The 23,990-nt window shown below is 39.8% G+C and overlaps 2 protein-coding genes across 6 annotated transcripts in view; both read left to right on the top strand.

Annotated features, from left to right (window-relative positions):
* The first annotated feature begins 1,892 nt into the window (after nucleotides 1–1,892).
* Nucleotides 1,893–9,386, top strand: cradd (CARD and death domain containing adaptor protein). Of its 2 annotated transcripts, XR_014768983.1 has the most exons (3): nucleotides 1,893–2,444; nucleotides 8,373–8,723; nucleotides 8,809–9,386. XR_014768983.1 is itself a non-coding variant. In XM_084711013.1 (2 exons), the coding sequence occupies exons 1-2, from the start codon at nucleotides 2,132–2,134 to the stop codon at nucleotides 8,666–8,668; spliced, it is 609 nt and encodes a 202-aa protein (XP_084567139.1). In that variant the 5' UTR covers nucleotides 1,895–2,131; the 3' UTR covers nucleotides 8,669–9,386. The 2 variants fall into 2 exon arrangements, 1 of the variants encoding a protein (XP_084567139.1); XM_084711013.1 differs by having other exon boundaries at nucleotides 1,895–2,444; nucleotides 8,373–9,386.
* An 8,253-nt stretch (nucleotides 9,387–17,639) lies between these two features.
* ptpro (protein tyrosine phosphatase receptor type O) overlaps nucleotides 17,640–23,990 on the top strand; it is a 45,550-nt gene continuing 39,199 nt past the window's right edge. For 3 of the 4 annotated variants that reach the window (XM_084711355.1, XM_084711354.1, XM_084711352.1), the window contains exon 1: nucleotides 22,162–22,312. In XM_084711355.1, the coding sequence (XP_084567481.1) occupies nucleotides 22,259–22,312 (54 nt within the window). In that variant the 5' untranslated portion in view covers nucleotides 22,162–22,258. Of the gene's footprint in view, nucleotides 18,069–22,161; nucleotides 22,313–23,990 lie in introns of those variants that run through there. The other variant, XM_084711353.1, reaches the window with a different exon arrangement.

Raw genomic sequence — 23,990 nt, 5'->3', positions numbered from 1 at the left:
AACGAATGCTTGTTTCCTTCCAGTTTTTTCCTTCTCGATTCTGAAACCTGAACTCGGCTGAAAAATCTGCAGCCTGAGACGCTGCTGGAAAGAAGCATCAGCTGTTTTTCACTGTAGAAATAAACTACATGACTTTCAGCTCTGTTAATATTTTTTTTCATCCTGTCTAAATAAATATATGATGCTCACCTGCTCATCTAAAATATAGACTGAAAATTGTTTTAAACTACATTTTAAGCTGCGTCATCTTGTTTCTGTGACTCAGTACATCTGTCTCTTTTGAATGGATCAGTTTGAAGGCAGGTGGGCGTGGCAGTTTCAGTCCAGGTGTGGTCCTGTAACAGTCGCTCACTCAGGTAAAATATTTTTGACGTGTTGTTTCTGTTCATTTCTGTTCTTCTTCTTATCTTTATTTTTGTGCAGAGGGCTAATCATCGAAGGGGAGAGTCGCTTATTTTCTTCTTCAGCTGCGATTTCACAGCGATAAAGTGCACATCCTCTAAAGACCTGTCTTTATTCCTGGACATAAGACACAGCGAGCAGGACCATGACTGCAGGTCTTTGTACATGTCACAACTTGTGGGACAGACTGTCTTTTGGGGGAGCGAGTGAACCCTGCAGCTCTCGGCCTGTTTTCATTTTTAAAAAGATATTTATTGATTGTGTCACACTGTGTTTTCTGCTACATTTTTTGGTAAAGAAGCTGCACTGGCTGAAGGTGTGTGTGTGTGTGTGTGTGTGTGTGTGTGTGTGTGTGTGTGTGTGTTGTCCTGCTGTCCATCTGTCTGCTGACGCCGAGACTCTTAATGTTGATCAGCTCTGACCATGAGATGAATAAAATTTTTATATGGTGCTTCATCATGCTGATGTTCTGTTTTTATTTCAGTGTTTTACTGTTTTACTGCTCTCTCAGTATTTATTTGTTCTGCTGATGATGTTTTATCAGTTTTAATTAGAGATGCTAAAACGTTTTGTTTTTCTCATTCACAAAAAAGATTATAAATATGAAATAGCAAATCAATCATTTGTCTTACTGTCAACAATTTGATTTATGAGTGTTTGTATTATTGTGCAAAAATTTTAAATTTAACTTTATTACATTATTTTTATTATCTATTATAAACACTGATAATGTGAGATAAATTTTCACATCTACAGTTTTCTTAAAGTTGTCATTTATTTTTCTACTAAATCAGCAGAACTTAAAGAACACTTGGAGGAGGAAAAGAAGAACTCCGTTCAAAAATCTTCCATTTTAAGGTTTGCTCATTGATCAGTAAATGCAAACCCACGGAACAGTAACGAGTATGAGCTCATATGGAAAGTTTGTGTATTCTAGAAAATTCGGCATATATTTAATAAAACGTGTAGCCTTTACAGAAATAACAGTCCTAAACAATCCTGGAAACAATCGGAAACAATCGTAAGCTTTTTTTTCTTGTAGTGCTTGATGCATTAAATGTATATCAAATTTATTATAAGTCACCTGTGATTTAAAAACTGATGTTGTCATAAAGTCATTTGAACTGGTCTTGCTCTAAGACCTGTTTGCTGCGTGGTGCCCCTTCAGCCAAACTTCATTGAAAAATCTCCCACTTTTAGGATTCGTCTTTCGTCGTTAACTATGGACACTTGATATAGAATCAAACTTGAGTCTGTTGGAGAGGTTAGATTCTTATATTAAATACGGGATATATTTGATGGACCAAGTACCAAGAATACAAAACATTAATTTTATCATTAGCTTACGCTGTTTGCTGGCTACTGCCCAACACTAATCCGTGTGAAACGTTGAGATTGTCTTTAAAAATAGTGATATCTGGTGTATTACATGTATGCCGAATTGAAGAGTAGTTAATAATAAGTAAGTAAATTAAACTGTTTAAAACAACACCAAAAGGTTTACACTAAATTAGAAGATTTCAAGACGTGAAATATTTTCATGGTAAATTGAGCGCTGAATAGCGCTGGCACAAGGTTCCGCTGGTGTGTTTCCAGTCGGACACAATAACATAAAGCAAACCGTAGTAGCCCGGGCTAGTAGCCACCACACGACTAGTTTTCATAATGAATTAGGAAGTTAGTTAATTATGATATTTATAGATGTATTAACGGCTCTCAGCTCGTGTGAATGGACCCGACACACAGAGCCCTGCTGCGGGCTCACCGGCTGGAGTTGTCCGGGCAGCTGCTGGTCAGTGACTCCATCGTTCCGTTTCTGTACCAGGAGGACATTTTAACAGAGTCTCAGGTGGAGGACATCGAGTCTCAGCCCACAAACAGACAGAAGACCCTGAAGCTGCTGGACCTTCTACCGAGCCGCGGGCCCCGGGCCTTTGACGCCTTCCTGCGGTCTCTGGAGGACTTCAGCTGGGTCCGGGACAAACTGCTGCTGGAGCTCCAGACACGACCTGGACCGAGCTCACCTGGACCGAGCTCCACAGGTGAGAGCAGACAGGGAACATACACCTGTCATCACACACTCACACACCGTTGTTCTCTGTGTTAAAGCGGGTTTTCGTCCATTAACATCAGTCATTCCCAAACACTGGGTCGTGGCCCTCAGGTGGGTCACAGGAGGTTATATTTTGGGTCCCCAAATAAATAAAAGACCACGAAAGAAATTCAGTGAAATTTAAGATTTACATCATTAAGCTTTTTTTACTGATGAGAGGAAAAACTACACTGTAAAAACAAAAGAGTTGAGAAACTCAAAACTTTTAGGCGACTGACTTCAGTAAATTTTTGAGCCCAACTGAAATTCTTTAGTTTTTAAAAACGTTTTACCTGCTAATGTACTTTTCTTCTTCAGATAAACCTGATTCTTTTTCAGAAACCCCCAAAACTTTGTTTCAAAAATTAAAACATTTAAACATGTTAAAGTGAATAATGTTTTATACTTAAATATTTTCAGTTAAAACAATTAGAAATACATTATTTTTGAATTTCTAAACTTCAATGACTAAAGTTCAAGTAAGTTATCTCAAATAAAAATTAGAAGTTGGCAAAAATTTAGACAAAAATATTTCAAAACTTAACAGTTTGATTCAAAAGTCAAAAACTTTTTAAAGTTGTTTTGACGTGTTTATGCACGTGTCAAGATAATATAAGGTGCAGAAACTGCAGTAAAAATCATCAGGAATATTTATTTACGCACAAATTAACTCATCCAAGATTTATTGATAAGGCTTGTTGTGAATTGGGTTGCAATGGTTTTTCAGTTTTAAAGAGTTTTAAAACCCAGAAAACAGTTTGTGAAACACTGATCTGGATTTCAGGTGTTTAATGTTCTCACCTGTTCTTTAGAGTCAGGACAAATCATCTCATCTCATTGCAGTTATTTGGTGAAAATTTATTCTCTAAGGATTTATAAATATGAAATATCTGCAATTTATGAAACAGTTCTAGTTTCTTTATTTTGTTTTCTTTGTAAACGCTCAGCCTACAATTCACAACGTCCCTGTGTCCATGTTTGAACCCCTGTAAAGATTATTTTCATAATCGATTAATCTGTTGATCATTTTCTTGATCGATCGATTAGTTGTTTGGTCCAATGACCAAAATGGCAAAAATGTAAGAGCCAAGACGACGTCCTCAGAAACCAGAAAATATTCACATGTTTGAAGCTGGAATCAGAGAATTCTGACTTTTTTCTATTAAAAGTGACTTGGACCAGTTGATCGATTATCAGAGTAGTTGGAAATTACTTTTATTATCAATTATTCTATTAAACGTTGCTGCTGCAGTTCAAAACAATGATGATTTATCCAAAATCTGCTCCTTGCTCATTTAGTCCAGGTTTAATGTGAGTTTTTGAGTCAGGACTAAAAGAAGTGAAATTCTCCTTTTTTCTCTTTTCACAAACAAAATACAATAAAATCAATTTTCCAGAATCTTCAGGTGACGTTTAAAACTCAAGAAACTCATTTTATTATCATGTATGATGAAGAAAAACAGCAAATCCTCACATGTAGTTCAGTTTTTAAAAAAGACACAAGTCACTCTTTATGAAATTATTCATATACTAATAACATTACTGCGACTGCTAATAATAATAATCATAATCATAATATTAATGATCATTTTATTTATAAGCAGCTTTTAAAAACAGTTTACAAAATGTTTTTACAAGTAAAACAGAATCAACAGGAAACAGCAGAAGAAGAAAAACAAGACAAAATGTCAATAAAGTGAAAATGAAAAAATCCTGTTAGAATTAATAAAAGAAACTGTTTTAATCCGTCTGGTGATTTTCTACAATTATTATCAACAAACTCCTCAAAAACACAAACAACAACAGAAATAAAAACAAAGGATCTTTGTAGTTTTGTGTGAAGATGATGATGATAAATCAAAGATGTGGTTTTATTTGTGACTCTGATGCTTCAGGTGTTTGTGAGTCTGCAGGTGAGTTCAGCGTTAACTCGACCGGTGGTTCTTCTCAGAATCAGATTCGTGTTCCGCTGGAATTTAGCTCCAGGGTTCCTGGTATTTATAGAACAGTAATAAACGGTCAGCGGGGTGTTAATCATAATTCTCAGAAAGAGTTTTTTAGTTTCAGGATTTTTCCCAGAAATGAGTTTCGGCGTCTGGAAAACTTTCACAACAGAGAAGAAACTTTATTCTGTGAAGAAAATCTGAATCTTCAGGGTTTAAAAAATGGTTGACAGTCAGTTTTTGGTCCAGTGGGAAAAAAAACAAAACAATACCAGCTCATGACTTTATTAATAACAATAAACTTTATTTATACAGCAGCGTTCATACAGACTCAAAGTGTTTTACAATAAAGAAACAAGGGAACTAATTCAAACAAGTTTAAAAAAATCTACTGAATAATAAATAAATGAATTGAAATGAATAAACAACAAACACGTTCTCTAATAACAACAATAGAATCAAAACGAGAACATGTAAAATATAAAAGTGACAATGATTTCAGATCAACTTAGAAAAATCAGTTTAGTCATTTAAAAATGTTTCCAGAGTGTTAATCTTCCAGATAAAAAGTCAGAACTGATGATTTTCTTATTTGTGTTTGTTGTTAAAAAAAAAAAAAAACAGCAGCAGAGGATCTACGAAAAAAAGACAAATAATTATTCTTTTAATGAGAACTTAACAGTCAGTCCTAAAATCCAGTGGGAGCCGCTGCAGGTCAGATGTTTACAGCATCAGAACCAGCTGTGAAATGATATGACTGAAAATATTAAAGCTCATGTTCTCTGAGAACGTCACCGAAATGGAACAAGTACCACAAAAAAGCTGAGGACCGAGGGAGCTGCCCTGAGGAACGCCGCCGACACGCTGCGAGAAAAGAGTCTGAAAGATTCTGGGATTAATAGTTCAAATAAAATAAAATAAATGTTGGAACTGTGGGATAAAATGTTTGAAATAAAAGTGAGAAATGTGCAGAAAAAAATCATAATTATGAGATTTAAATCCATTTTTAACTCAATTTTATTATTTATGTTTAAAGATGGAGATAAAAGTGAAAACTCTGAGATGACAGTTTGAAATAAACTGATGTCAAAATTCTGAAATGGAAATATATTTTAAGATTAAATTATTGAATTGATTCCACAGCAGGAAGTTTATGTTAGAGCAGCTCAACAAACACAGAGAGAGAAAGATCAAATAAAAATATAAAATAATAAAAAATACAAGTTAGAATTTTACTCATTAAAGTTTTGAAACTGAGGAAAGAACAGAGTTTAGATGAAGACAGATGACGGAGGATTGATCGGTTTGATGATTCTCAGAACAGCTTTCAGGAACTTTCCAGGAAACGTGTGTCAGCGTCTTCAGACGAGATCAATGATCAGTGAGCTAGAACCACGGAGAACATGTCGGTTCCTGGAAGAACACAAATAACTTTGGTTTGTTGTGAGAAAATAAGATGACAGATTGTTAGAGAAAGATCAAAGTGATCAGCAATCGATTCTGATAAAAGCAGATGATCAATAAAAAGAGTGAAGTTAGTCTGAATCAGATGAGAGGAGGAGAAGAGAGGAAGAAGAGGAGGAGAGAGGAAGAAGAGGAGGAGAGAGGAAGAAGAGGAGGAGGAGAGAGGGAGAGGAGGAGGAGAGAGGAAGAAGAGGAGGAGGAAAGAGGAAGAAGAGGAGGAGAGAGGAGGAGGAGAGAGGAAGAAGAGGAGCAGAGAGGAAGAAGAGGAGGAGGAGAGAGGAAGAAGAGGAGGAGGAGAGAGGAAGAAGAGGAGGAGGAGAGAGGAAGAAGAGGAGGAGGAAAGAGGAAGAAGAGGAGGAGAGAGGAAGAAGAGGAGGAGGAGAGAGGAAGAAGAGGAGGAGGAGAGAGGAAGAAGAGGAGGAGGAGAGAGGAAGAAGAGGAGGAGAGAGGAAGAAGAGGAGGAGGAGAGAGGGAGAGGAGGAGGAGAGAGGAAGAAGAGGAGGAGAGAGGAAGAAGAGGAGGAGAGAGGAAGAAGAGGAGGAGGGGAGAGGAAGAAGAGGAGGGGAGAGGAAGAAGAGGAGGAGGAGAGAGGGAGAGGAGGAGGAGAGAGGAAGAAGAGGAGGAGAGGAAGAAGAGGAGGAGGAGAGAGGAAGAAGAGGAGGAGAGAGGAAGAAGAGGAGGAGGAGAGAGGAAGAAGAGGAGGAGGAGAGAGGAAGAAGAGGAGGAGGAGAGAGGAAGAAGAGGAGGAGGAGAGAGGCCCAGGCTGGAAAACAAGCACTCCCCCACTCCTCCTCCTCGTTTTATTGCCTCCTGCTTTCCAGGAATCTTGGCAGCAGCAGCGTCTTGGTCCTGATCTTGATGCTGGTCTTGGTCCTGGTCTTGGTCTTGGTCTTGGTCCTGGTCCTGGTCCTGGTCCTGGTCTTGGTCTCTGTGAGTTAAAGCTGCAGTTTTGACTGAACAGGTTTTTTTTTTTTAAGTCTCACTGATTTTTACTGCATTTTTTCCAGCTGACGTTTTTCCTCAGAATGAGTCAAAAGTCAAACGGCTCCATGTGGACAGTTTGACTCTGGAAGGACAAAACATCACCACGTCTCTCCTCGTCTCTCCTCGTCTCTCCTCGTCTCTCCTCGTCTCTCTTCGTCTCTCTTCGTCTCTCCTCGTCTCTCTTCGTCTCTCCTCGTCTCTCTTCGTCTCTCCTCGTCTCTCCTCGTCTCTCCTCGTCTCTCCTCGTCTCTCTTCGTCTCTCCTCGTCTCTCCTCGTCTCTCCTCGTCTCTCTTCGTCTCTCCTCGTCTCTCCTCGCCTCTCTTCGTCTCTCCTCGTCTCTCCTCGTCGTTTAAAAACTCTGATGGAACTTTGATGTTCCTGTAAGTGTAATAAAATCTAAAATAAAATAAAGTTATTGTGGGGAAAAAACAAGAAATAATAGGTGTTTATCCTCCAAGATGAAAGTGATAAATTAACAAAGAAATTAAACACACAAGAAAGAAACTTCTCTGAATATTTAAAGTCACACATTTAGGAGAAAAAAATGCAGAAAAACTGTTTTTTCCTTTTCTTCTTCTTCTTCTGTGGTGTTTGAGGCAGTTTGTGTCGAGACAGATTTCATGATTTCGTCAGACAAACAGCGTCACTTCCTGTTTCACAGTGACCTGAAAGAAAAACACTGATTCAACACGTCGACTGAAGACAAACTGATCTGATTCTGTTGATGCTGTTGTCCAAACAGGACACACACCCACTGAGGGACAAATGTCTTTAGAGAGATGACAGCAGAGACACAGGGACACAGAGACACAGAGACACAGAGATACAGAGACACAGGGACACAGAGACACAGAGACACAGGGACACAGAGACACAGAGACACGGGGACACAGAGACATAGAGACACAGAGACACAGAGACACAGGGACACAGAGACACAGAGACACGGGGACACAGAGACACAGGGACACAGAGACACAGAGACACGGCGACACGGGGACACAGAGACACAGGGACACAGAGACACAGAGACACAGGGGCACAGAGACACAGAGACAGACACAGAGACACAGAGACAGACAGACACAGGGACACAGACACAGAGACAGACAGACAGACACAGGGACACAGAGACACAGAGACAGACAGACGGACACAGAGACAGACAGACAGAGAGACAGACAGAGGGACACAGAGACAGAGATAAAATCTGATTCAGAGTTTTCAAATAAATCGGAGGCTGATCATTTGAGATAAAAGTCAGAGGTGAAAGACATAATTTTGGGATTTGAGTTGCGAGGTAAAATTCAGAAAATTAAATTTGAGGAACAGATTTAAATTCTGAGATTAAAGTCTGAAATTTGAGGGAAAAAATAAATCTGAAGTTTTTAATTTAAAGTCGATCAAAAGTTTAAAAGTGAAAGTTGAGTTTTGTGTCTAAATTTCAAGATAAAAGTCTGAATAAATCGTCTCCGTCTCTCCGCAGACGTGTGGCGTCTCCCGGACTCGGTTCTCCTGAAGGTTCCTTCGGACCGCGAGCTGTCCCGGCTGGCGTCTCGGCTCGGCGCCGAGTGGGAGGCGGTCCTGATGGATCTGGGTCTGTCTGCAGAGGCTCTGTTCCGCTGTCGCTCCGATCACGTTCTCAACACGCACGGAGCCGTTCTGGCCGCTCTGGTTCTGTGGAGACGTTCTGAGGGGAAGAAGGCCACCGTCCAGAGACTCGTCCAGAGTCTGAAGAACGCCAACGTCCACCCATCTGTCCTGGAGGACGTCCTCATGTGACGCAGGAGGACTTTATATCTTAAAGGCGTCTCTGACCGTCAACATCAGTCCACAGGTCAGAAACAGACACTGAGACGCTGAATCTGTATTTTTATCATTTTATAATTTTATAACGTTTCTCTTCTGGTTCCTTCTCACAGAGTCACCTTCAAAATAAAAGCAGTAAAAAGACAGACGGTCAAAGACGAGCAGGTGAACACTGAGCTGAGGAAAAGACCAAACAATTCATTGATTACTTCAGAAAATAATCAGCAGGTTAATCAATAATAATAAAAAAAAAAAACTTCAGTTGCAGATTCTGAAAATTAAATTTGAGATTTTGAGAAGAATTAACTTTTGATTTTTGAGGTGAAAGTCAGAAATGATTAAAGTCTGAATTATGATAAAAAATTCAGAAGTTTGAGATAAAACTTTGAATCATGAGAATTAAATTCAGTATTTTGGATTAAATCATAATCCTGAGATTAAAGTCTGGATTTTTAGAGAAATGTCAGGAAACAAAGATTTAAATGTCCCATCAGTTTTCAGATGAAGTCAACGTTTTAAGATTTGTCCTAATTTTTAATTGAAAAAAGTCAGAATTCAACGATTGTTTTAAAAAAATATGAGTGAAAATGTTTTTCAGATTAACATCTGATGTTTTAGAAAACTTCTAAAATTTTATCCTTTGAGGTAAAAGTCAGAACAGTTCTGTTAATGTGAAGATAAAGATTCAAAATAAAAGGAGTAAGGAGTAATTCAGGGAGTAAAATTTCAAAATAAAAGAGTTCTACTTTTATTTAGTTGTTTTTTATCAGGTTCCTTTGTTCTCTGAGTTAGAACGTCTCGTCCACGTGTTTGTTGATTCACTTCAGACTTTCACTTTCTCTCCACTTTTTCCCAGAAGTCGACCAACATTTCTGTCAAACACACGATTAGTTTTTGTCAAAGACTCAAACACCTTCAGCTAGAAAACACACTGAAACACACACGTTAACACACACACACACACACACACACACACACACGTTAACACACACACACACACACGTTAACACACGCGCAGAGTAAGCCTGGCGTCTCTGCGTGTCTCTGAACTTCATTAATTCCTCAACAGCCTGCAGAGCTGCAGCTCTGCTTCCTGCTGAGGATCGACTTTCTGTTGCTGTTCGGGTTTTTAAGGTGGACTGACGAGATCTAAAAACGTCTCCTGGACTGAACTGTTCACATGTTTCTGTCTGAAAATTAACTCTTTACATCTCATCGTTCTGTTCAGTAAAGTCATTTAACAAGTTGAAATGTTTACCTGAAGATAATAAAGTTTATTAAAGTCCTGACGGTTCAACACTTTTTAATCCTCGTTCATGTTCACACTTCATCAGATTAAAAGTTAACATGTTGAGACAAATAATCAAGAATCTGAGATTTTAAGTCTTAAGCCAAAAGTCTGAGATTGATGGTCAGAATTTTCAGAATAAAGTCCAGAGGGAGATTAAAAATCTGAATTTTGTGGCTAAAGTCATGACTGAGATTATAAAACTGAACTGTCAGTAAAAGTCCAAATTCTGGGGAAAAAATGTGGACTTTTGAAAAGTAATTTTCATATTTAGGTAGTTTGTGAATATTTTTTGATTTATTGATTTGAATACACAGAGACAAACAGTTTTTATGAGTTGAACTGAACAGTAAATCAATAATTCATAATTAATATAAAACCTGAGTTTTTGTGCCCATCAGAACTCAGAAAATGTTGGATACTTTTGGTATAAAGAGGCAAAATCTGTGTGTGTGTGTGTGTGTGTGTGTGTGTGTGTGTGTGTGTGTGTGTGTGTGTGTGTGTGTGTGACTGGAAGCTGCTCATGTGAGTTTCTCAGAAAGTTGTGAACACTGAGCTTTATATCCTCACTGATTCCAAGAAACAAATATTTAAAGGAGGAGGAGGAGAAAGAGGAGGAGGAGGAGAAAGAGGAGGAGGAGGAGGAGGAGAAAGAGGGGGAGGAGGAGAAAGAGGAGGAGGAGGAGAAAGAGGAGGGGGAGGAGGAGAAAGAGGAGGAGGAGGAGAAAGAGGGGGAGGAGGAGGAGAAAGAGGGGGAGGAGGAGAAAGAGGAGGAGGAGGAGAAAGAGGAGGAGGGGGAGGAGAAAGAGGAGGAGGAGGAGGAGAAAGAGGGGGAGGAGAAGGAGGAGAAAGGGAGGAGGAGAAGAAAGAGGAGGAGGAGGAGAAAGGGGAGGAGGAGGAGAAAGAGGGGGAGGAGAAAGAGGAGGAGGAGAAAGAAGAGGAGGAGGAGGAGAAAGAGGAGGAGGAGGAGGAGAAAGAGGGGGAGGAGGAGGAGAAAGAGGAGGAGGAGAAAGAGGAGGAGGAGGAGGAGGAGAAAGAGGATTAATGGATTAAGGATTAATCATTAATTGATTCATTACTGTTAAAAATGTATTTATTTATTATTATTTATTTTTAGTTTAGTTTCCTGGTGGGTTTGTATGTTTCAGTTCAGTTTTTATGGTTTTAAAATGTTTAGTTTGTTTTTTTTAGTTTCAGAATTAGTTTTAGTTGTTTTTGTTTTTTTTATTATAATATGAGGCGTTTAGAGGTTCAGAACAGGTGAGTCCACAGTGTTGTTTAATAAAGTCAAGTTTTTATTTTATTTCAGTCAACTTAAATGTTTTTTCACACTGAGTTTTAGTTTTTGTTCTGCAGGTGTGTACTCTGCAGGTGTGCTCTCTCTGCAGGTGTGTACTCTGCAGGTGTGCACTATGCAGGTGTGTACTCTGCAGGTGTGCTCTCTCTGCAGGTGTGTACTCTCTGCAGGTGTGCACTCTGCAGGTGTGCTCTCTCTGCAGGTGTGTACTCTCTGCAGGTGTGTACTCTGCAGGTGTGCTCTCTCTGCAGGTGTGTACTCTCTGCAGGTGTGTACTCTGCAGGTGTGTACTCTGCAGGTGTGTACTCTGCAGGTGTGCTCTCTCTACAGGTGTGTACTCTGCAGGTGTGTACTCTGCAGGTGTGCTCTCTCTGCAGGTGTGTACTCTCTGCAGGTGTGTACTCTGCAGGTGTGCACTCTGCAGGTGTGTACTCTCTGCAGGTGTGCACTCTGCAGGTGTGTACTCTGCAGGTGTGCTCTCTCTTCAGGTGTGTACTCTCTGCAGGTGTGTACTCTGCAGGTGTGCACTCTGCAGGTGTGTACTCTCTGCAGGTGTGTACTCTCTGCAGGTGTGTACTCTGCAGGTGTGCTCTCTCTTCAGGTGTGTACTCTCTGCAGGTGTGTACTCTGCAGGTGTGCTCTCTCTGCAGGTGTGCTCTCTCTGCAGGTGTGCACTCTGCAGGTGTGCTCTCTCTGCAGGTGTGTACTCTGCAGGTGTGTACTCTCTGCAGGTGTGTACTCTGCAGGTGTGTACTCTGCAGGTGTGCTCTCTCTTCAGGTGTGTACTCTCTGCAGGTGTGTACTCTGCAGGTGTGCTCTCTCTGCAGGTGTGCACTCTGCAGGTGTGCTCTCTCTGCAGGTGTGCTCTCTCTGCAGGTGTGCTCTCTCTGCAGGTGTGTACTCTCTGCAGGTGTGTACTCTGCAGGTGTGTACTCTCTGCAGGAGTGCTCTCTGCAGGTGTGTACTCTGCAGGTGTGTACTCTGCAGGTGTGCACTCTGCAGGTGTGTACTCTCTGCAGGTGTGCACTCTGCAGGTGTGTACTCTCTGCAGGTGTGCACTCTGCAGGTGTGTACTCTGCAGGTGTGTACTCTCTGCAGGTGTGGCGGCTGTTTTTACCCCCGTCAGCCACAAGGAGGCAACAACGAGTCGATTCCACACTCAAACAAAAACTTGGACAAACAATTCACACGTCAGATTTATGTTTGACTGTTTTGTATCTTGAGAAAATAAAAAGTTTGTTGAGAATAAAGTCGAAAAAACATTTAGACTGATTTTTTTCTTTTTTTGTTGTCTGAAAACTTCTGAAGGTTTGATTTTATTCTGAAAATCTCTGCCTTTTTTTCTAAAATATTTCCACTTTACTTTCAACATTTTGAAGTCACTGTCAGCATCTGAACATTCAGAACGAATTATCAACATTTCAGCTTTATTCTTGACATTTCTATGATTGTTTCTCAACATTTTGACTTTCAAAATCCAAAATAAAACCAGCTCTTCCTCCTGTCGTTCTTCTGTCTGGTCCTCACACTCTTCTGTAGGATGTAAAAAACTTGTTTGTATCTTCACTTCATTCTCTCTGTTTCTTTGTTTCTTCTCTCAGGATGTAAATGAACTCATCCTTCAGGTTTTTTTCTTCTTCTTCTGCAAATTGTTGTTTTTTTTCTGATCCTGTCTGAGCCTCACTTCCCAGAATCCCTCTGACTTCCTGGTAAAATCTCTGCAACAACGTTCAACAACGTGTGTGTGTGTGTGTGTGTGTGTGTGTGTGTGTGTGTGTGTGTGTGTGTGTGTGGAGTCACTCTGGGTTATATTAGACCTGATTGGTTCCTGCGGGGGGATGTGGGTCACTGCAGCAGCAGATGAAAACAACAACAAACAACAGTAAATATGGAAACAACAACTTCATTTATATCTCAAATCCACCTTAAAATCCCTGTGTTTACTTTAAGGTGGAATTATGCCTGAAACTTGCAAACTTACAATAACAGAAGTCGTAGTTTGATGACATGAAGTAGTGTGGGATCATGGGAGTTGTTGTCTTCATAGCTGATGAAAATCTATTTGATGATGTAATGTTTTAAAGTTTGATTCAGGTTATGTTTAGTTGCGTTCACTGACTTCCCTCCTCGCTCTCTGACGTTTCCCATGAATCCTGTGTTTTATGAAAGTTAGCAGTTCACAGTAAAATTCACGTTACCTTGAATAAATTACAGATTTTTACATTTTAGATTTTTTTATTTTTGATATTTTAATACAGAAATGTGACATAACTGCAATAATTTATTTTTTGCCTGCAGCAACCTGAAAACTCAGGTTGAGTTGATATGTTGAACAAATTTAAGTCCAACCCGTCTCTCCAGTCCGTGTTTTAGCTCTGGTTTTGGTCTCCACCAGTCTGTGTTTGTTTTGTCCTCTGGAGACAACGACCATGTTTCAGATGTTCTGCTGCTGAAACAGGATCCTTACTACAACATAAAAACAAGACAACAAGACAACAATAACATAAAAGATGTAACAATACAACAAAAATCATAAACGACACAACAAGATGAAAACAATGTAACAAAACAAAAACAATGTAAAAGATGCAACAAGATGAAATCTATAGAACAAAACACAACAGGACATAAATCATGTAAAAGATGTAACAAGATAAAAACAACATAAAATCTGTCCGAGTGTGAGACAGACAGAGACGGAGACTCTGTGGTGGAGAAAAGCTGAGGTTCAGTTGTCTTTGGACAGAGACAGTCAGTAGAAATGTCCTTCAGAGGACAACTTTTTACTTTTACACTCTGAGGACATTTCAGAGCCTGAACTTTTTCACTTTTACTGCAGTAAAGTAGTTGTATCAGTACTTCTACTTTTACTTGTACTGCAGTAAAGACTGAGAGGACGTTTCTGTCCTCTGTCAGACCTGGACATCAGTTACTTAAGGTGAGTGACGTCACCCTGAGGTTTTGAACGTGTCCACCATGTCGTCCGTCCTCTCAGCTCTGTTCTCGAGGGTTTTAACCTCGAAAAAAGTCTTTTTTGTTTCAGTGGAAACAAACAAACTCGTCTCGTCAGTCAGAACCAAATAAGGAACTTCCTGTTGGCAGCTGCTGACATCATCATCGCCCGACCCACATGACCTCACATGTGTCCGTCTGGTAAACATGAATCTGTTTACTCCAACGTCATGTGATCCTCACACACACACACACACACACACACACACACACACACACACACACACACACTGTCACTCAGAGTGATGAGTCATTCTGAGCTCGCAGCTGATTGGCTGACTTGGTTAAACCTGTAGAATCATCAGTAAGAACTGCAGCCTGACAGGTAAAATCCAGGGAAGAAAAACTGAGTTAATCAGAAAATGTTGGGAAAAAAAATCAATCACAATCTTATCCACTGAAAAATACTAGGCATCAATCTGGCAATAATTTTTCCATTAATTGATTAGTTATTTTGTCCATAAAATGTCCAAGATGACGTCCTCAAATGTCTTGTTTTCTCCACAAACTCAAAGATCATCAGTTTTCTGTCAGAGAGGAAAGAAACCAGAAAATATTCACATTTAAGAAACTGAAATCAGAGAAGTTTGACTTTTTTAGTATTAAAAAAGAGACTCAAACTGTGTGTGTGTGTGTGTGTGTGTGTGTGTGTGTGTGTGTGTGTACAGACTGATCTATAACTGATAGATAACCTGACTGAGGTGTGTTAAAGGTTCATTTCACAATGTCAGATCAATAAGAACAAGAAGAGGAGCAGGAGTGACTTCATCATCCTGCTGCAGGTCACAGCTCCGACCAGCAGGGGGCAGAGTGACTTCATCAATGTCCTGAACAAACAAACAAACAAACAAACAAACAAACAGGTAAGCTGCAGGTGAACACATGAACTCATGATGTCACACAGAAGAATTTCAGCCTCTAAAACAAACCAATATACAGGTTTCATTATAAAGTACTGATACTGTGAGGAAGTACTGCATTCAAACATTACTGCAGTAACAGTAAGTAATGATAATCAGGAAAATGTACTAAGAGTATTTGAAGTAAAAGTACTCCTCATGCAGAGTGGCATATTTATAATGTGATCAATCATTTTATTCAGTTTTAAATAAATGTAGTTTCCACAGTGAAGTGAATAAAAATAAACATCATGTGAAAAGTGTTGATGTCATTTGGATTCATTTGATGAATTATGCTTCTTTTCTTCTTTTTAAAATTAAATTATTTTATTTTTTCACGAGGAGCTTCATCTGTGCAGCAAACAAACGTTAAATATAAATTCAGTCCCACCCATCAAGTAAATACATAAAACATATATTCACATACACACGAAGATTTAAAGCTGATTAAAAAAAAAACAAAAAACAACAGAGTAAATTTAATCAGCTCAGAAAGTTTAATTACATCATTATGATTATTACAACTTTTAGCAGCCAAACTTGGTCTCATCTGATCAGCTGGTTGACAATTTAATCAAAACACGTCATAAGAAAACAGTAAATTATCTACCAGATCAAATGAAAACACGAGATCAGGTTCCAAACTTGTCAACAATAATCAAATGAACACAAATCAATCAATCAATAAATCAAACAGGATTTCAATATACAAGTTTTATTTATTCCACTTCACTGAACTTAGAAACTTGAAATGTTTTGACTTCAAATGATGAATTCAGTGATCAAAGAGTTCAATCAACTCATTCAAATCAGTTTCATAAAGAAACACGAGCATCACGTGAACAGATTTCCCAGCATGCACTGTGTGAGAGTTAAACCTCTGCTGAGACCCAGTGTGAAGAAAACATATATAACCTGCTGGTGTTTTCACAATAATCTTACTTTAGGCTCCGCCCCCTCAAATGTCAAAGTGTTTTCATCAGCAGCTGCGCTGAGGTCATGTGACAGGAAGTTAAAAGTTTGTTCATCATTGAAGTGATGTTGGTTCAACGTCACACCTTCAGCTTCGTTTGATTTTAACGTCCTGACGTTTAAATAAAGCTCAAATAAACTGAAGGTGTTTTATCAAGTAACAACTGAATCATCATCATTTATTTGACCAGAAAAGTTTATTTTTTAATCACAAAATTAGAAAAAACAGCATTCTCAAATTTGATCAACTTTGATCAAAGTTATTTTTTTAGTTTGTTTTTGAATAAAGCACCAAGAAAATCACATGAATCATCAGTTATTATGTTTAATAATATTACTCAGAATCTGAAGAGTAACTAAAGCTTTAAAATAAATATAGTAAAGTAAAAATAAGCCTCTGAGAAAACTGATGATCAAAATATGAACATATTGATATAATATTGATCATTATCCAGCCCTGATCTGAGACGTGGCAGCTCTGAAGTAAAGTACAAGTACTGCAGATACTCGAGTAAAAGTAGAAGTACGAAGTATAAAAATAAAAAGTCGTCCTCTGAAGGATAGACTGTCTCTGTCCAACTGAACCTGTCCTCCGTCAGAGTCTCCGTCTCTGTCCGTCTCACAGTCTGAAGACTTTTACCTTCTTTTCATCTTGTTACATTTTGTTACATCGGTTTTGTCTCGTGTTGTTTTTGTCCTTTAACATCTTCTCATTTTCATTTTATGTTGTTTTTCTCTTTTGTTTTGTTTGTTGTGTTGTTTTCATCTTGTACATTTCATCACATCCTTTCTGTCTCATGGCGTCTCCTCATTTTAGTCTTGTTATATTTTGTAACTGTTGTTTTCATCTTACTTTGTTTTTGTTTTGTAACGTTTTGTCATTTTCATCTTGTTACATCGCTTCCATCTTGTAAAGTTTTCTCATTTTTGTCTTGCCTTTATTTTGTTTGTTTTTCTTCTGATCGTCTTGTTTTTATCCTGTTACATAATTTTTGTCTTGTTATATTGATTTTTTTGTTTTGGTGTTTGTTGTTACATCATGTTTATCTTGTTGTCTTTTACATCTTGTATAATCTTCTATATATTCTTTTTTTCTTATGTCATTTTTATCTTGCTACATTTTGTTACATTGTTTTTGTCTTCTTTTATTTTCATCATGTAAATGAAATAAATAAAAATTCAAAGTAAAGTACTGAGACGTGTTTGTGTTCAGATGGAGGGAGGAAAAGTAAAAAGATGTCAGTAACGTACAGATCTACTGAAGTACAATTTGTACTCAGTTACCTCTGTAAAATTGTAGTACTTGAGCAAATGTAGCTTAGTTACTTTTCATCACCTAATGATGAGAAAATGTGTTTTTAAGTGATGTTTCCTGAGATCATGGTGTAACACTGAAGAGGAGGAGGAGGGGATGAAGGAGGAGGGGGATGATGATGATGATGATGGAGGAGGAGGGGGAGGACCCGTGTGTGTGTGTGTGTGTGTGTCTCCATGCAGGCAGGCAGCCTCCGGAGCGGAGCGAGGCGCAGGGCGGGGCGACGGCGCGCAGCAGCAGCAGCAGCAGCAGCTTCATCCCGCTGACCGACACCGACCTCCTGCTCGTCTCCAGGCCGCGGCATGGCTGCTGCAGCCCGGCCTGTCTGCTCTGAGTCACCGCGGTGCAGCTCCGGACCGAACAAGAAGAAGACGATGAAGATGATGATGAGGATGATGGTGTGCAGTTAGAGGAGCTGCGGAGCGGAACAAACCGCAGACTGAACCGAGCGCGGAGCTCCGATGCAGCAGAAAAATCGCCATTGTTTGGATGCTGAGCAGCCTGAGAGGAAAAACCCGGAGACTGTTTGAGCCAGAGGCACCATGCTTTCACCGCTGCTGCTCACGCTCTGCCTGAGCTGCTTCACCCGGGTAAGGAGGCCTTTTTTTCGGCTAAATGTTGAGTTTGGAGTCGCCGCTGCCGCCGCCGCCTGTCTGGAGCGCAGCGGCAAGCGGCAGCCTGTCAGGCTTTGTTCGGGGAAAACAGAGCACAAAGCGCAGATTTTAGGTGAACGCGTGAGTCGTAAAGGTGTGATTGATGAGCGTGCGAGTGTGCGCCGGTGCCGTGCTGGTCGGAGGGGCGGTGAGATGGACGCGTTGTGGCACCGCAGGTCCGTTTGTGCGGCGCGCAGCAGCTCGTCGGGCCCCGCAGAAAGTGGGTCAGTCGGCTGCAGCCTGAGAGTCCCTGCATGTCTGTCAGCATCACTGAGCATCACACACACACACACACACACACACTGAGAGCTGAGGAACCTCCTCTGTCTGAAGAACAACATGGTTCCACATCCTCAGCAGCTGCTCAGCATCTTCCTTTACCTGCACAGGTGTGAAGGAGCTGACCTGAGATCAGTGTCTATTATTTCATCTTCTGAGACTGTAGTGACATCATCAATCAATCTGTAGATTATTTTGAACAATAATTGATCAGTTTTCTCAGTTTACTGTCAGAGAGGAGGAACAAAACCAGAAAATGTTCACAGATAAGAAACTGAAATCAGAGAATTTTACTGTTTTAAATGAAAAATGACTCAATATTGATTAATCGATTAATTCATCCTTGAAAAATGGGTCCAAACATGTGAAAAGACGTGGAGCACACAGACCTGTTTTTCAACTAGTTATCAATCTGGCAATCATTTTCCCACTAATCCATTAGTTGTTTGGTCAATAAAATATCAGAAAATGGTGAAAAATGTCCAAGATGACGTCCTCAAATGTCTTGTTTTACTGTCAGAGACAAATAAAGAAACCAGAAAATATTCACAGTTAAGAAGCTGAAATCAGAGAATGTTTGTCATTTTTATTTAAGAAAGACTCAGAATAATTTATTGATTATGAAAATAGTTGGCGATTAATTTAATAATCAGTTAATCAAGTAATTGTTGCAGCTCTGGATGGTTTAAACTCTCTTTGTTTTTTGAGTTAGTGAATATTAAACATATTATTCAATATTCTACTTTATTTTCTGATATCAGAACACCTTGTGGTTCATTATCAGGTTGTTATCTGGATATTATAGAAGCTACATTTTCCTTAAAACATGTTTTGTTATTAGAAATTGTTTCTAATAAGAGTTATTTTCAGATATTGTGATTAAAAAACTGACATTTGTGTAAATCAGGTTATTGTCTCTGTAACTAAATATTTGCTGCTGAAATACCCTCTGATATTAGAACTGTTGGAGAACATCAGGAGAACCTGATTCTAACATGAAACAGAGCTTTTGGTTTCATTCAGAGCCAGAGAGCTTCACAGAGCTAATGTGGCTAACACGGCTAACGGAGACAGAAGTGGCTGCCAGCTCTCTGGTGTTCTGCCATGTTGGAGAGCTTTGGTTCTTTCTGTGAGCGCCAGGCGAGATAATGAGCCCAAACAGGTCGTTAAAGAACCAAATGCATCAGTGAGAGGAAACCAGTCAGATCATCATCAGGAGCTTCTTCCTGTTTCTGAAACCAGAGACGATGCCAGAAGCTGAAGCTGTGAGAGAACAGGCTTTATACTCTGTCTGTCAGAGGAACACTGACAGCAGAACGTCGTCCAAACATCCGAACATCCGAACAACTGAACATCCGAACATCCGAACAACTGAACATCCGAACATCCGAACAACTGAACATCCGAACAACTGAACATCCGAACATCCGAACAACTGAACAACTGAACAACTAAACATCGGAACAACTGAACAACTGAACAACTGAACAACTAAACATCGGAACAACTGAACATCTGAACAACTGAACAACTGAACAACTGAACATCGGAACAACTGAACAACTGAACAACCGAACAACTGAACATCCGAACAACCGAACATCTGAACAACTGAACATCGGAACAACTGAACAACTGAACAACCGAACAACTGAACATCCGAACAACCGAACATCCGAACAACCGAACATCTGAACAACTGAACAACTGAACAACTGAACAACTAAACATCGGAACAACTGAACATCTGAACATCTGAACAACTGAACAACTGAACATCTGAACAACTGAACAACTGAACATCCGAACAACCGAACATCCGAACAACCGAACATCTGAACAACTGAACAACTGAACAACTGAACATCGGAACAACTGAACAACTGAACAACCGAACAACTGAACATCGGAACAACTGAACAACTGAACAACTGAACAACTGAACATCGGAACAACTGAACAACTGAACAACTGAACAACTGAACATCGGAACAACTGAACAACTGAACAACTGAACAACTGAACAACCGAACAACTGAACATCGGAACAACTGAACAACTGAACAACTGAACAACCGAACAACTGAACATCGGAACAACTGAACAACTGAACAACTGAACAACTGAACATCGGAACAACTGAACAACTGAACAACTGAACATCGGAACAACTGAACAACTGAACATCCGAACAACCGAACATCCGAACAACCAAACAACCGAACATCTGAACAACTGAACAACCGAACAACCGAACAACTGAACATCCGAACAACTGAACATCCGAACATCCGAACAACTGAACAGCCGAACAATTTTTGATTCTACTGCAGCAGAAATGAACATTTGATCAATAAAATCAGTTTAATGACACGAGGAGGTGAACAGCAGGAGTTTGTCTCCATCATCCATCATCGACTGAAAAAGAGCTCGGAGTGACGAGTTCAGCTAAAAGTGTGAATGAAAAGATGAAACAGAGTGTAAATAACACTTCTGTCCAAAAAATGTCCCATTGGATCAAAATCTGTTTGTGTCTAAACTTATTATTGTTACCATGACAACGAAGGTGAGCTGATATTTGACTGTGAAAATACAAATCATTCCCTAAAACCTTTTTGACAGTGACTGTTTATTGCTGTTACCATGACGACGAAGGTCACCTGACGTTTGTGGGTCAAAATACAAAACAAGATATTCAGGCCGGATAGTTCAGGGACAGTGTGTATTTTTGGAACAGTGGGTCTTCATAGTGGTGGACATTTGTTTTCAGGACAACGGCCTGTTGGACAAATGGTTTCTCAATCCAGCAGGACATTTTTTTGACTATTTTGATGACTACAAATCTTGTTCTGTTTTGTTTGGTTCAGACCTCAATAAATATGACATCGTGATTTTTTCTAGTAAAAATGAAAATTGTGATGCAGAAATGATCACTCACATTAATCGTATCGCGTCTTGCAGTTTCAGTCAAAATAATCACAATATGACTTTTTTTTTTTTACCAAGTCATGCAGCTCTAGTATTTCCAGATTATTTTTGTAATTTGCAGACGGAGTGGGTCCATTTTACGAGGAGACAAAAACAATTCATCCTGTGGCAATAAAAAACACAGACCTGGCAACCCTGTCCACCGGGACGTGCTGCTCAGAAACTGATACCAGTGTCAGAATATTCTGGATCAGGTATCAGCGAGCAGGCGAGTTCATGCACAGTCAAATATTCAACTGAAATTTAATCAAAACTGAAACACGGCCTACAGCAGCTTTCAAATCACAGGAGGTGCAATATGTGTTAAAACTACCAGCTACAGTTTTAAATGAAAACGTGTTTGTTGGGTTCAGATCTTTGCAAAAATCACATCATGTTTTAAATGAAAATGAGAATAATGATATAAAAATGATATCATTAGAGATGCACCGATTGCAATTTTCTTAGCCGATTCCGATTTCCGGTTTTTATAAGGGTCTGACCTGCCAATTCCGATTTTCAGTCTTTCTAAGAACTAGAATTAACAGCATTCACGAACATTTTTGCAACTTTCTTGTAAAAATTAAATTAAATGATCATAATAAGACACTGACTATTAAATATTCATTAAATACAATTTAAATTTTCTCCAAAGTCACAGCCAGGCCTTATTATAGTTTTAGATTAAGATTATGAATCAGATGAATGTGGTCTCGCGAGAGCATGGAATCTCGCGGGATTTCGCGGGACGCGATTTCACGTGATCTCCTGTGGAAGCGGATCTAAACAAACCGGAGACGAACGCGATGCATCAGTTTGTTGCCGTAAAACTTTGCCGTGAGAAAAACAGCTGCAGAAGTTAAAGGAGTCTGGATGAGAAAATGTTTGAGGAGACGCATCAACACAGGATGTTTATTCTTCATCCAGAACAGGAGGTGAGATTTGAACTGTCCCTCTGTGAACAGCAGTCTGCTGCTAGCTAACATTAGCATGAAGAGCTACAGTTTACGGCTGTTTTGCGACATTGTCAGCTGCTCTGTCTCGTTGTAGACTGTCTGTCTTCTCTTTATCCTGTTCTTGGAGTCTGTCGCTGACACCAGCTTCATGCAGACATGTGTCTCAGTGTGTAGTTGTGATCAGCGCTGTGTTGACGTCACGGTCAGTTTGTCTGCTGCGCGTATGACGTGACCATCGTGCAGAACACGTGTGATAATGACGGGCACAGAATCGGATATGTGACGCTGCTCGCCGGTTCTGGTCTCTGGCCGGTCGATCGGTTTGTCTCTAGATAAAAATCAAATCTTAGTTGAATCTCAGTCAGAATAAGTTGGAGCTTCTGCTTCCAGCAGTTCAACAAACAAACAAACAATCATCCACACAGAATCAGAAGTTTCCAGCTGTTAGAGATGATGTTCATATACAAACCAGTTTCACACTGGTTCTCTTTATTGTCTGAAATGTGAAGTTCAGGAATCAGAATTAGAACATGGATTGGCTGATGGTTCTGATGTTCTGTGTAGAAGAGTGTTTCAGTCACATGTTCTGTTCTGGTGACTTAGTGAGTCAATAGTTATTGATTATCAGTCTGATGAGGAGCCTCATTGATCAGACGATCGCAGACATTGATCAGTTCAGTTATTGATGAGTTTCCTGTGTGGAGGATGGTGTTGTCTGTCAGTGTTTGTCATGGTGGGGGGGGGGGGGGGGTGCTGGTGTCGGGGGGGTCGGTCCTCAGCTGTTGGCAGGCGGTCGACTCCCTGGTGGAAACTTTTTGTTTGTAGTTTGAGAGGAGGAGCTGCTGTCAGCAGTGAACAGTTTACTTTGATTCTGCTCCAGACGAGGCTGCAGGATCTTTGCTTTAATTATCGCCTGTTTTCATTCATTAAAGTGTGTTTGTGTTCTGTTGTTGTGATGACGAGGAGAACGTTCTGTCAGAGAAAACTGCAGCGTCAACACATCTGAAGGAAGAGACAGATTCTGTTTCTCTGTCCTGCAGAGGTGAACTGAACAGGAAGCAGTTTCCTCACTGTTTGAAAGTACCAATCAGACTTCAGGATTTATTAGGAAGTGTTTTTATAATTATTGCTGATTAATTGTAATATTTGTCCCGTACAAAGACGACTTTAGACATGAAACTTCACAGAAGAAATTAAACACAGAAACCACATAAAAAGTGTGAAAGTGACGTCATGTAGCGTCACAGTTAGGCCCCTCCTTCCAGTCTTTATGCTAAGCTAGGCTAAGGCTAACTTAGCTCTGTTGGTAAGATGATGAACCATAAATACTTTGTGTTGAAGCTCTGCAGTTTGTAACTTCTCTCAGTTATTCTGCTCATCTCAAACTGAATCAGTGTGTTTGACATGGTGTGTGTGTGTGTGTGTGTGTGTGTGTGTGTGTGTGTGTGTGAATACCCTCAGTGTTTCTGTGTCTCTGCGTGTCTGATTCACTGTGATTAAACTCCGTCTCTGTCTCTAATCGCAGCGTCTCCGTCCTCCGTCTGTTAGCTCAGCAGACCACATTGATTATATCCTCAGATTATTAGAGCACTTTCACATTTGGGGATTAACCCCGACACTGATAATCCAAACACAACTTTAAACTCTCCGTTGTTTC

Source organism: Lutjanus erythropterus, chromosome 22, assembly GCF_056507025.1.
Source record: "Lutjanus erythropterus isolate fLutEry1 chromosome 22, fLutEry1.hap2, whole genome shotgun sequence".
NCBI lineage: Eukaryota > Metazoa > Chordata > Actinopteri > Lutjaniformes > Lutjanidae > Lutjanus > Lutjanus erythropterus.
This window is presented reverse-complemented; position numbering and strand designations above follow the sequence as displayed.